This window comes from Pyrus communis, chromosome 17 (genome assembly GCF_041283825.1).
Source record: "Pyrus communis isolate YQ-2024b chromosome 17, ASM4128382v1, whole genome shotgun sequence".
Lineage (NCBI taxonomy): Eukaryota > Viridiplantae > Streptophyta > Magnoliopsida > Rosales > Rosaceae > Pyrus > Pyrus communis.
Window position 1 is genome coordinate 9,568,517 of NC_142581.1, and position 14,155 is coordinate 9,582,671.

The window sequence follows — 14,155 nt, forward strand, 5'->3', positions numbered from 1 at the left end:
TTTTTTGAATTTGCACATTTTCTGAATTTTTTTGTGTTTTTGGGGTTTCTTTTATAGAGTAAATAAAACTAATTAAGAAAACAAAAAGAAACAACATGGAAACAAATCAAACCAGTTCTTAGTTGAAGGGACGAAAATTTTCAATTGGGCCATTTTGTCAATCCTCACCCCCCCCCCCCCCAAAACTTAAATTGGACATTGTCCCCAATGTCAGAAAACACAATAATGCATAAAATTTAAAATAAAATAAAAAATAAATAACAAGAAACAAAATAAAGCATTTGGACTGAAAACTTCCCCAATTTGCGGTAAAATCAAGCAATGACCCACAAACTTCAATTCTACAATAAACTCCAATGGTGGACATGATCAAACTTTCCATACTCCTTTGAAATGTGGTGGGGGCATTGCAAAGTCGAAACGGCATCCTCCGGTATGCAAACGTGCCAAATGGACATGTGAAAGCCGTATTTTCTTGATCCTCCATAGCAACTGCAATCTGATTATATCCAAAATAGCCATCAAGAAAGCAATAATGAGAATGACCAGCTAACCTTTCTAACATTTGATCAATGAATGGGACTGGAAAGGGACATTTGCATGCGGTGCTGTTTATTTTTTGATAGTCTGTACAGACTCTTCAACTATTTTGCACACATGTAGGCACTAGCTCATTAGCTTCATTCTTAACAAATGCGACTCCGGATCGCTTAGGAACTACTTGCACAAGGCTCACCCACTTGCTGTCCGAGATAGGATATATAATGCCAACATCAAGAAGTTTGATAACCTCTTTCTTGACGACCTCCATCATCAGTGGGTTCAAATGGCATTGAGCTTCCTTTGTTGGTTTTGCACATTCCTCCAACAAAATCCTATGCATACATGTAGCTGGATTTATACCTTTAGTCTCTGCAATGCTCCAAGCTATGGTAGTTTTGTGATCCTTCAGTACCCGAATCAGTTTCTCCCCCACTTCTATTGTGAGTTGTGATGATATGATGACCAGTAATGTTTCATCATCTCCCAAAAATGCATATTTCAAATGTTCAAGAATCAGTTTAAGCTCTAATTTGGGTGCCTGAATCACAGAAGAAAGAGTTTTTTCGTTAGAAGTAGGAATAGAAATAAAATAAGAAGAAGACTTACCACGAATTGGTGAAAGAGACTCAAGGGCTGCCATAGTCTGGATTAATTCTTCTTCAGTGTGCTCAGAATAATTAAGCTTTCCATGTGTAATGCTATGCACTAACGCCTTCCTTTAAATTATCTTGTCTCACACCTTCATTAAAATAATCCTACACAAAATAGTCAAATGCATCAATAGAAAAACAAGATTCAAAATCACTAGGGTACCTCATAACATTGAAGATTTTGAACTTGATGCTTTCTCCATTAATTTCCATGGTTAAGGTAGCATCGTGGACATCAATCTTCGTACGCGCTGTTCTAAGGAATGGTCTTCCCAATATAAGAGGAAGTGCATTAGCAATAGGGTCATGTTCCATCTCAAAAACAAAAAGGTCAGCGAGAAAAATGAGCTCATTCACTTGCACAAGTACATCCTCCAATAGGCCTTTGGGATATATATTTGAACGATCTACCAATTAGATTGCTACCTTTGTTTCCTTTAAGTCTCCAAGGTTTAATGATTCATACATTAAATATGGCATCAAATTGATGGATGCCCCCAAATCACACAATGCTCTCGCAAACTCTTTCCCTCTAATTACACATGGAATGGTAAAGCTACCGGCATCCTTCAACTTTGGTGGCAGCTTTCTCTGCAAAACAGCTAATACTTCCTCGCTTAATGCCACAATTTCTTGATCATTGAATCTCCTCTTGTTTGTACAAAGCTCTTTAAGGAACTTTGCATGCTTGGGCACTTGTTTTATGGCATCTAAAAGAGGTAAGTTCACTTGGACTTTCCAGAATGCATCCAAGATTTCCTTATCAGTTTGCTCTTTCTTAGACTTCATAAACCTACGAGGGAAAAGAATAAGGACACATGAGTTAAATGAATTTTGAACTTCTTTACTTACCTTATCAGAATCTTTTTTGTTCAATTCTGTAGCTTATGAGACTTTTCAGTTTCTGTTGAAGCCTCATCTTGCTCAAGATTTTTGGTTTGTAGCTCCTCTTGCTCATTTGTATCTTTTCTAGTCCTCTTTTGCATCATCGGCTACTCAAAAACTTCTTTTCCACTCTTAAAGTCACAACATTCATCTGCTCCGCATCTAGATTCACCACGGTTTGGCTAGGCAACATTCCTGGTTGGTTTTGTTGCCCCATCAAACTTGCTAACTGACTCATTTGGCACTCAAGGTTTTCAATTGCTTTGTCTGTTTTTTGTTGATGAGATTAAGTAGAGTTAGCTAAAGAAGCAATTAAATCCTCAAGAGATTTACTTAGAGCTTGTTGTTGTTGAGGCTGAAATGGTGCATACGGTCTTGCTTGAAAAAAGCCAAGTGGACGGTTATAGTTATTGGGAACAAATTGTTATTTGTTGTCTTGATTGTTCCACTTTAAATATGGATGATCGCACCACCCCGCGTTATAGTTGTTGGAGTATGGATTATACTTTTGCCTTTGTTTCCCCTGAAACCCTCCTAACGCATTAGCTTGCTCAAGACCACCTTGATCCATCAACGAAGGGCACATGTCCATGGCATGTCCCATCATTGAACATACACCACACACCTGTTTTGGAGCCACCATAACCTATTGCACAAGATTAGTCAAGTTAGCTAATTGTAATTCAATACTAGAATTAACACTTACCTTGTTAACTTTCTTAAGAGGTAGCTCATCTCTCCCTCCAAATTGTCGTGTGTTGCCAGCAATGTTCTTTAGCAATGCCTTGGCATTAGTTGGTGTCTTGTCCATGAATGCTCATCCACTTGCTGCATCGAGCATTACACGATCAGTACCACACAATTCCTCATAAAAGTACTGTATTATAAGATGCTCTGCAATCTAATGATTAGGACAAGATGCAACCAAATGCATGAACCGCTCATAGTAATCTCCAAAGGGCTCTCCATGTTGTTGTCGGATTGCACATATGTCTTTCCTTATGCTTGCAGCTTTTGTGGCCGAAAAATATTGCTCCAAGAATGCTTGCCTCACCTGGTTCCATGTGTTCATTGATCCTAAAGGTAAATTGTAAAGCCACTCCTTTGCCTTAGCTTCTAATGTAAATGGGAATGCCCTTAACTTGACTTGCTTTTCATCCACATTTGTTGGTCTCATTCTTGAGCATACCACATGAAACTTCATGAGATGCTTGTTGGCATCCTCTGTTGAGAAGCCATGGAACTTAGGCAAGTAGTGAATCATGCCGGACTTAAGCTCAAATCCTTCTTCTGCATTTGGATATGTGATGCACAATGGTTGTTGATCCATATTTGGCATTGCCAACTCCCTCAAAGTACTGTTATCAGCCATGCCTTATTGTGGTTCTTCCTCCTCTTCCGAACTCAAATGTGATGGAGAAGATGGTGGTAAAGACACTGATGCATGCTTCTGCTTGATTTTTCTTTGAAGCTTTCAAAGTGTTCGTTCAAGCTTAGGATCGTAGAAAGCTAGATCAATGCTCTTGGACCTTCGAGTGTGCATATACTACAAAGAGTACCTAAAATAAAAACAAAAACACTAATTAGACAAGAAAAGAAAACAATTGACAAATAAGTAATTAGAAATAACAATCCCCAGCGACACGGCACCAAAAAATTGATAAGATTAAAAGCACACCACAAAGTAACACACAAATGTCCTATTGATTTTCCTTATTAACACTAAGATCTGTCAATTGTAGCATATGAAAATAAGGGTCTTTCCCACAGAAGATTGTTTTATCTAACTACTTAAAATGTCACAAAAATTGGGTTGTTGTCCCTACTGACCAGCCACCGAAAAATAATTATTAGACCGACTTAAACTTATCTAAAGTCTTCACAAAATTTTATATGCAAATACTAGACACACAAAGCTACACTCACAAAATTTTAGGATTTTTGGAGTTGATTTGCTATTTAAATTAAATCGAACAAAAACAGGACAGAAACAGATTTTAAGTAGTTCACAAATTAAGAAAAACGAGTTAAGGGAATTGCGATCCACCACCAAATAATCATACAAACATGTTATGTTTCATTCAAATTCCTTTTATTTCCAGATGAAGATGTTTAAGTTGGCTCAATATTAGAACTCAACCTATTACTCTTTCTTATGTAGTATGTTAAGAGAATGGCGTTTTCAACTTCACTTAGTTCCTAGCATGCAATCTAGAATGGCGTGTTCATAGATTTAACAAGTAGAAATCATTAAGAACGAAAAGAGTTTGAGTCATCAAAGGCATCGTGAGTACTAGCGTTGTCTTACTTATCCTAGAAATTGGTTTACATGTTAATCGCAATTAACTAGTACTACTCTAGAACATATGTAGGTCTTCATTCGATAAGGGCAGGCACACACATATTCATAGCATTAGAATCCTAGATATGCTTACTAAGTATGCATCCTTAGAAAACACTTAAAGAATTCATCACTGACATAAGTAATGAACCAATTTTCACCCATTCATAAAAGTAATTCAAACGAAATGTCATAACAAACTTGCAATCATATTCGGGACTTCAAAACAGCCCCTAACTACTAAAAATTTAGTTACACATAATTCTCAAATAAAACCAAAAGAAAGACATGAGTTTGAGAAGATAAAACCGAAAGAAGAGAATGCCAAGATTTCCTCATTCCTTCCTCTATTGCTTTCTATCAGCTCCCCTTTTGTTTTCTCTTTTATTTTTGTTCTATTTTTTTCTATCCTTCCACTTGGCCGCTGCAACCTGTAGCCTTTTTCCCTTTTTAACTTGCCCCATTTTCTTCTCCTTAACCCACTCACTAATAGCCATTTAGTGATGACAATTAGTAAGAGGAAATGGTAAAACAATTGTAACTATTCTGGTAGCCTTTATGCCAATTACTCCCACTTAATCTTCATCTTTAATTCTATTTCCTTTGATATTTGAATATGTCTCATCTGGCTTGTTTTTGGCTGCATCAGTTTTGGCTGCTAGATTTATTGGGTTTATTGCTTTCATTGAAGTTACAAACTGCTCAGTCTATTGTGAACCTTTCAGTGTTAAAACGGCCATAACTTCTTCTAGAAAAATGATATTAACAATCCGCGAAATTCTCTAGAAAATAGACATCCATATCTTTCCAAGCATATAAGGCTCATTCTCTAATTCATTCTGAGCTTTTCGAAACTTGCTTCCAAAGTCAGCTGATCTGCACAGGCAGTTTTGACGAATTTGTTAAAATCCCACTTGTGCTATTTTTCTTTTCTTTGCTTGACAAATCCTACAAAACACAAAAACAAAGTAAATAGCTAAAAAAATATAAGGAACTAACTAAGAAAAGACAAGTGAATTTGATGAAAAAAAAAATACATATATATATATGAGCTTATCACGAACACACATCTTCATGCAAGGGCTCAACTTATTTCCACCACTGTGATAAAGGGCCACTTGCAAACAAATGATATCTACACTAAAGGGGAGGAGGATTAGGCTAAGCCTCACAATAGGCTAGCAATAATGTAGTTCAAGTTCTCCTTTGGCGAGAATAGAACCTAAAACCTCTCACTTACCAGTAAAAAGGAATACTACTATATCATAGTACTAAGTGACAATATTGAGTTGTAAACTTAACTACTCAAATCGGACTTTCAAAAACATCCTTGAATATTACTGGGCTGCATGTGCAAAAACTTTTGAACCACCCCACCTAAAACAAGCCCATACTATTATCCTTGACAATAGGCCCATATCGATCCCCACGTTTGCCCAAAATTTCACAAAAGCATGAATAAATTAACCAAAATAACTACGAGAAAGTTTTGAAACAATGAATATTATGTTCTGTAAATTAATCTACCTCACTAGCTAGAAGCAGGCTGGGGCACTCATCTGCACTGGGTAGAAAATCACCGTACAGCTGCCAAAAGTTATCTTCCTTATCAAATGCGTATAAAAGAAGGCATGCTAACCTCAGATCCCAATCTGTCTGCACTATTTTTCCTCATTGAAAAACTATGTAGTTAGAAGAGGCCGCAATTACATCCTTATATTTATTTGGTTTTAATTTTGAGGATATTTAAGTCTATATAAGTGGGCTTTTATGTTATTTTTTAAAGATTTTAGAAAAAGTGACATTTATGAAATGGGATGTTAAATTTTAGCTATTATCTATAAAAACTCTTTCTTGAGGAAGAAGACACGAACTGGAGAACAGGCGGCAAAAAGCATAAATTTTCTTTGACAATCTGCACGAACAGAGCGCCAGCGAAAATGGGTAAGATCCGCATTCTCCAACGATTGTCTTATTAATTAGTTTCTGATGAAATTTCATTCGCACATTGTTAATGTAGTTTTTATCTGTTTGTTGAGATTTTAATGTAGTTTTTGTGTCTGGGTTCTGATGTTTTTCAGTATTCCACATATGTATGCTGCCCAATTTATGCTATTTAATAGTTTCGTACGTTACATTGAAGAAGAAGAGCTTGCCCAAATTGGGTTCATCATATTTTGATTTTTGTTTTTTCCTTGTTTGTCCCTTTCGTATTCGATTTTCGGGTGTTCTTATTGTAAGTTTGGATATTTACTTCACAATTGTAATCAAAGATGTCTAGATATGATAGCCGTACAACAATCTTCTCCCCTGAGGGTCGTCTCTACCAAGTTAAGCATGCAATGGAGGCCATGCCGGCACTGCAATAGGTATACTTTCGAAAGATGGGGTTGTCTTGGTTAGTGGGAAGAAAGTTACATCCAAACTCCTCCACTTCTCAACTTCCACGGAGAAAATGTACAAGATTGATGACCATCTTGCTTGTTCTGTGGCTGACATAATTTCTGATGCTCGGGTCCAAGCACAGCACTGCATGTTTGCATACCGGGAACCCATGCCTGTGGAGCAGCTTGTTCAATCTCTTTGTGATACCAAGCAGGGGTGCACACAGTTTGGTGGTCTCTGGCCCTTTGGTGTTTCGTGTTTGTTTGCTGGTTGGGACAAGAATTATGGTTTCCAGCTTTACATGAGTGACCCTAGTGGAAATTATGCTGGCTGGAAAGCTGCGGTGATTGGGGCTAACAACCAAGCTGCGCAGTCGATGCTTAAACAGCATATTACAAGGATGATATGATTAAGGAAGAGAGAGTCGAGCTAGCGCTGAAGGTGCTCAGTAAAACCATGGACAGCACGAGTCTCACTCCGGAGAAGCTTGAGTTGGCTGAGGTATTCCTCCGCCTTCTGGAAAAAGTGAAATATCAAGTTTGTCCACCTGCATCTTTGAGTAACTTGTTGGAGAAGGTTGGGGTGAACCAACCAGCGACCGAGGATTCCTAAGATTTTTCTACATTTTGTTCTGACCTTTATAATCTTGGAGCAAGTTTGAACTTTGTGCTGTTTCACAAGATGTGGTTTGTCTATTAAATTGGTTTTATCATATTATCATGTGTTTAAATTGCTTGCTTCAACTGATTTTTGCACCCTTCTTTGTGTGGATTGTTGCAGTAACAGTAGGCCCAGATGGTGTAGTTACAGCCGCTTAGCAGACTGATTTCAGTACTAGATGTGCAAACTTCTATTGCTGAGTGGATTGGGTTGAAAAGAAACCGCGTGAGGGGGAGGACCGACTTAGGGGCAGGGGGCAGCTGACTTTTCAAACTTCGGTGAATTTCTATGGATGACTTGGGTGCTGTTCCTTTGAAGGCTGGAGTTGCCCTTTATATATGTCCTCCAACTACTTGAGAAAATGCATTAGAGAAGTGCTGCCTCTTTACAATCTAGTCCTAATATTATTTACCTCTGACTTATTTGTTGGTTGTGATTACAATTGTAGGAAGAAAAAAAAACCAAGTAAAAGACTATCCAAAAATGCAAAGTAAATAAAATGGTAACTTAGAGAATGAACAAAACATTACCATTCTTGGACAAACATATTAATGATATACAATGATATCAATCAATTATTAGTGTGTTTCCTTGTTAAGCATTCATATGAGAGCAGTATTGGAATATGTTAGTTTACCCATGCAAATGAGACATTAACAGGTATACAGTATACCTTTGCAAATAACTTCAGGCCTACTAAAACTCGAAAAAATGGCAATATGCATGTTATTTCTATTAAAAAAAATTGCGCACTGTGTGCGCTATTCTTACTAACCCCCTAATAATATTTCATGATCCGCAAGGATCCTAGCACAATGTTTGGCATTCATTTAAGAGGATTCTAATATGAGAAAGTTATGGCAGAATGTTTCCTATTCAGATATGTCGGAAATTGAGAAGAGCGTTTAGTGTGCTTGTGCTACTGCTAACCTATGATTGGGAAGGATTTGTGGCATAGATAACGTCAGTTTGTTTGATCATCGGTATGAAGATGATCGGATTCCAAAACAAGCAGATGTTATGGATTCCTCTACTGTTGTTATCGGCCATATGTGTGTGATAGTTAATGGTTTAGATAGTTAAATCATTGCCTTGGCTGTCTCATGTTGGTTATTAGGGATAGCCGCAAATAATCTCGGTTTCGAAAAACTCTGACGATTTCCTTGAAGAAGGACCCACCCTTTGCATTTTTAGCTTTCTATAATTCTCATTTCCACCTCCATCCAAGATTTTGTTTTTTTGAAATACAACGATATATTTATACTAAGATGTGATGTTGGAACTAAATTCACGCACATTTATAGACAAAGGCGAAATCCAGTCGAACTAGCCTGTGATCTTCGATGAAGGGAGAATAGGGTTGATTGGGGGGTGTGATTAAATCCGAATAGGACTGTCTACATATCTCTAGAAAGGAGAATCAAACTACGAGTATAGTTCTTAGGAAGCACAGAGTGAACTGTCCTTCACGAATAGCCTATGGCGAAGCATCGAGAGATGAGTTCTCCATGGACATGTCTACGCATAGACGGCGGCGTAAAGACCTTTGTTAGGCTGCATAGAGAGATTGTGTGTATAGAAGTAGTCCTTGTAGGGATAGTAATCTTCATCAAATTGAGAGTTATCTATGAGGAAATCTAGGATAAGATACCCAATCTTCCTATAATCTTGATTATGTTGCCAAATACGTTATATATCCCAATTTGACGTTAATTAGGGTTTCCTTACTTAGGAAACAAATAATATCTTTAATAGGCTTATGCCTAGTTAGCTAGACTATGCTTTATAGACTTTGAGCATTCTGGTCTTTTTCCCTCGTATCATGGGCAAAAAAAAATCATGATCCCATACGTGAGGTAGTAAATTGGTTTGAACTCTACATTAATGAAATTCGGACATAGAATCTCTCACATACATCCAAGATTTAAATTCCCATACGACATCTAGCTATCTGTAGTTCTCGTTGACCAAAAAAAAATAAAAAATTCTGTAGTCCTCATTCCCACCTGCGTCAAAGCCTTTGAAGGCTGCTGAAATGTATACAGTTAGGCCTAGCCCACGATTTTCCTCGCTTCAAGACTACAGCATGATAAAATATAGGCCCAAATTATATCAAGTGACCAAGACGATAAAGCATACATAGTATATCCCTCACTTAGATGCACCATTTCGTGAAAAATGATTTACATAAAATGAGTTTAACTTCATCATGATCACTAATACAAGGTAATATATAAGACTCTGTCCTACCCATGACCTCATATTAATAATCTGGGATACAGTGACGGTTATGAACTTGTTTCATATAAGTCTTTCTCTTTTTCAAGTCTCAAAACCCTTTTTCCATCACAAGTTTGGGAAAATTTCACATTTTTTACTTTCAGGTGGCTCCAGCTCCATGCTTGATATCAAGGAATTTTTTACCATGACGACCACTTCTCCATGTGCTGTTACTAAATCAATCATGACCATGGGTGATAACATGAGCGGACCACATATTGGGCATAAGATATAATATTAATAAATAAATATACATATTATAATATGAGTGAATTAGTAATTTTGGATGACGGTTTCTTCTATTTCAAAAGAAAATGATTTTCACACTTTTTTTAGTCTCTTATACACTTATGTTTAACATGATCATCTATTTCATTTGAATAAATGATCAGAAATAAAAAGGAGTGAGAGAAATTAAAAAAAAAAAATGAAAATCACTTCCCATTTCAAGTGACAAGCACTGAAATGATACACACACACGCACCCCATAAGCCAAAAAGAACAGATGCAATAGCCTCATAGCATGCATGTTTGTCTGAAGCGCTTTTGACCTAAAAGTACTTGTCAAAAACCAATTTAACAATAATCCAACTAGCATTGGTAGCTAGATTCCTTGAGCACTGAATTCCAGTACTGAATAAATTAGTAAGGCTGACCAAAGCAGCTTCCAAAGCCTTCATAATGTTTCATATTTTTTGGGGCATTCCGCATGCTCTCTACAGTCAACAGTTTTGCAGCCTTTGATCCACCCACTGGATCTACTCACACACTCACTGCTCATCCACCCACATTGCCATTTCCTAACGCATTTGGACCATTGGCAATAGCATGGGTCGTCCATTTACTTTAATCTACAGAGTCAGAGACTCAAACTTAACTGCAAAAAGACGGTACAGTTCTCTGAGTCTTACTTGTAACCACTTGCTTTCGTTTACATTAGTTTTGTTTTCCTTTCACTTTCTCAATATCTATATTTACTATTATTATTCGCACCCTTAAATGTGCACTGATTAAATTAGTAACTAGTGGAGGGAGCATCTTTCCAGCAGTGGCGTCACGAAGTCTCCATCTCACCTCTGTCTGTGGATCTATATCTCTGCCTAGTGTTTATTTGTACCAAAATTATGTGTAAAGAGTTATTTGTTATTAAAAGACATCACAGTTTTATATGCGTGTATAAATTATTTTTATATACATATCATATTGTGATTAGCAAGTAAAAAGCATGACTTCTAGCATGTAAAAAATCATACTTCGATACGTATGTGCATAAATTTTCTGCTTTGTAATTTTAGTATGTTATTTTTATATACGTATTAGACTGTGATTTATGATTTGCAAGAAAAAAAGGAACCGTCAGGCAGTTTCCATTATTTTTACTATATATATTTTGTCACGTAACATGTGTTCTAGTATTAGAATATCCATGCATCGTCTGACCACTGCTGTTGGGGTGGATATTGATGTTTTGCCCACTCTCTTCCCATGTGCCGAGCTAGGTTTTGAATCTAAAGACATCCTATTATTTTATAACCCGATCGGGCAGCAGTGATCAATTTTAGCTAGTCTCTTGTTTTCTACTGTTAGTTTTTTGTCCGAGTTTTTATCAACATGCAGTAAACAAGTCTTTCAGGTGTGTGGATCAGCGTAAGTACTTGATTTAACTAGGTTTAATCAGTAATTAACTAATATCTCTAGATATCTTAATGTATATTTGCTGGTGGCCGATGTGTAGCAGTTTAGGATATTTGTAATTTTGTATGTCCTAGGTCTGTTTTAAAGGATATTACTAATTGATTGGGAAGTGGGAAAAAGAGTTCAGCTCTTTTCTTTCATTATTTTTCATGAGATCCATTTGGATGCTCTAATAGAACGAAATGGAAAATATGTACATTGCTGAATCTTCATTTACGTGATTACAAAGGTGTGACGGTTAAATTGCTACATAGTGCCACTACTACAAAATTAGCTTTAATTGTCTGATGATGGTGGCGGTTAATAAGCCATTATGTTGGATAAAAGTAATCCAACACATTTTTTAATTAGTGTCGGATAAAACTTAATTACTGTCGGCTATATCCACCAGTAAGTACTGGCGGATAATTAGTGTCAGTTTAAACCGCCACAAATTTTTTTTAACAACCAGTATTTGTGAATATTTTTTATATATTTTGGCGGTTTTTAAGTTAATGATGGTGGTTATAACCGACAGAAATTGACTATTTTATTATTTTAGTATTCTGGCGGTTATTATTTTAGCATGCTAGTGTTACGTATCCACATAAACACATTTTTATCCATGTTAAACTCTAAGTTATAAAAAATCAGTCGTATCATACACCGTATCTTAAATTAGAACACTGTGATGATATGAATATTACACTCAAGAAGTTTTTGTAATTTTAATAGGAACGTGAAATTTCGTTATTTAGTAGTCTAATTACCTAAATGAGGGGTGAAGAGGTATACTTAAAAATACCCTCTATGATAAACACCTTGATCACAAAAATGCTATAACACAAATTGCAAACAAGTTCAAAATGTTCCCTGCATATGACAACCTAGGAACTCAAGCCAATCAGTCGTTCTAGGACTTGGAGTGGTTCTAGCAACATGCTATGTGAGTGCACTTCAAGTATCATGATATTATCACCATTAACAAACCATCAGCAAACACAAAGATGTTTTTCTTGACCCAGAAACCAATTGGTAAAAACTGGGGGTACTCTATGACCAATGAAAAATCGACTATGAATGCAAGAAGCAATATCACAAGGGGATGCAAGTTTTACAAGCTACTAAGTCCATAACAACATGTCCTTATGCAGCTTCCTCATTAATCTTCCAGTGCGATTCTTGCTCTTGAATTTGTAGTGACAATCTTCTTCTTAATGGCTCCTTTTTTTTTTTTTTTTTTTTTTTTTTTCAAAGAACATTGGCGGTACAAAATTATTTTTAATGATAATGAAAATAAAAGTTACATTTAGTCAGAGGCATAAAATTTATACCTCATAATACAAGGAAAAAAAATGATAAAAGTACGTGAAAAAGAAGGGAGACAAAAATTTTACCACTTAACTCCTCTAAAGCCAAACCTAAAAGGTCTAAACTTGCAAAACAAGTCGAACAACATCACAAGGTTAGGAAAAAAAACAAGAAAGTGAGACAAACTTGTATGTTGGAGTGCACATTAATTTGAGAAGTGAAAGCTAGGCAAGCCTGCATAGTCCGAAATCAAAGCAAAACGAGTTGCTGGCGGAAGGGAATCATACCATACCAAAGTTGGAGAAGACATGCCCATGTTAGCAAAATTGTCCACAAAAATATTTCCTTCGCGATATATGTGCAAGTCGTAGAAAGTCATATTTTAAATACGGCCCAAACAAATAGACCATTGGAGAGCAAAAACAACATCACTTTCCAGTCAAAGACAATTCTAACCTTGCTAATATGTTAACTCTATACCAATAATTATTGTTGGCATTCTGCAAAAGAAGATTTGCGATGACCATTCCATTGGTAGAAACCATTAAGAAATTGACCATGATAATCCATGAAAACTCCACCACAAGCAACAAGATCAGGATACTCTATAAACAAACCATTTGCGTTAAGTTTAATGGAAAATTAATGAAAAGTCCTCAAAAACTTTAGTTTTAATTAAAATGACAAAATAAAGGTATAAGTGAATAGTACCAGGAGCGACTTTTCAAGATAAAAATGTCTTTAACGTTAAAAGTGAACAGTACTGAAAGTGTTTCATTAAGATTCCCTAAGTTTAATCCAAAAAAAAGCAAGGAGACCAAAACACAGGAATAATCACTTGCTCACAAAAACGCGAGCAAATGACAGCCTTCTTCTTGATGGCTCAATCACAATGCAATATGCATGAGATGAAATGAATGGTTGGGTTTGAAAAGAAGATCTTGGAAGAACAACTAATTCTTCCAAACAAGATGAATTAAACTAGCATGTGTGCTTATGCATTGCTCTAAAACTTAGAATCTATATCAAAACATCATAGTCAGATGGAGAAGTCTTAATTGCATACACCTTTATTCGTTTAAGTGATGCAAAAAGGTTGACACACGCCACCACTGATAATTAGAAGTTTGACCAAGGCCAGTTTACAGTACTAATACTTTAGTTCAACCAATAACCACCCTCCTCCAATCCCTAACTACTGAAAAGTTATCCTATAGAAGAAATAATTCATGCATTTCGAGTTGCAAAATTAGGTACCACCCCCAACTAATAGAACACCATTATTGGGTATTTCTTCACGAATTATAATACAAGAGGACGATATAATTTATATGTCTTTATAAGTATTTTGGGAAATATTCATGGACTATCACTCACCTAATATTTAAATAATTTGTGATTGAGTGACTCTTCTTTACGAAGAGTA

At 36.3% G+C, this 14,155-nt stretch overlaps 1 protein-coding gene and 2 pseudogenes across 1 annotated transcript; 1 reads left to right on the forward strand and 2 right to left on the reverse strand.

Annotated features, from left to right (window-relative positions):
* Positions 1-640: 640 nt before the first annotated feature.
* LOC148689418 (uncharacterized) lies at positions 641-2,295 on the reverse strand (annotated as a pseudogene).
* A 684-nt stretch (positions 2,296-2,979) lies between these two features.
* Positions 2,980-3,450, reverse strand: LOC148689419 (uncharacterized). The gene has a single exon (XM_088688468.1). It carries the CDS (start codon positions 3,448-3,450, stop codon positions 2,980-2,982), a length of 471 nt encoding a protein of 156 aa, XP_088544594.1.
* A 2,539-nt stretch (positions 3,451-5,989) lies between these two features.
* LOC148689420 (proteasome subunit alpha type-4-like) lies at positions 5,990-8,039 on the forward strand (annotated as a pseudogene).
* The last annotated feature ends 6,116 nt before the right edge of the window (positions 8,040-14,155 follow it).

Bases quoted from the DNA above. Each gene is read 5' to 3' on its own strand.
- LOC148689419 (XM_088688468.1), bottom strand. From the start codon at position 3,450: ATGGCTGATAACAGTACTTTGAGGGAGTTGGCAATGCCAAATATGGAT.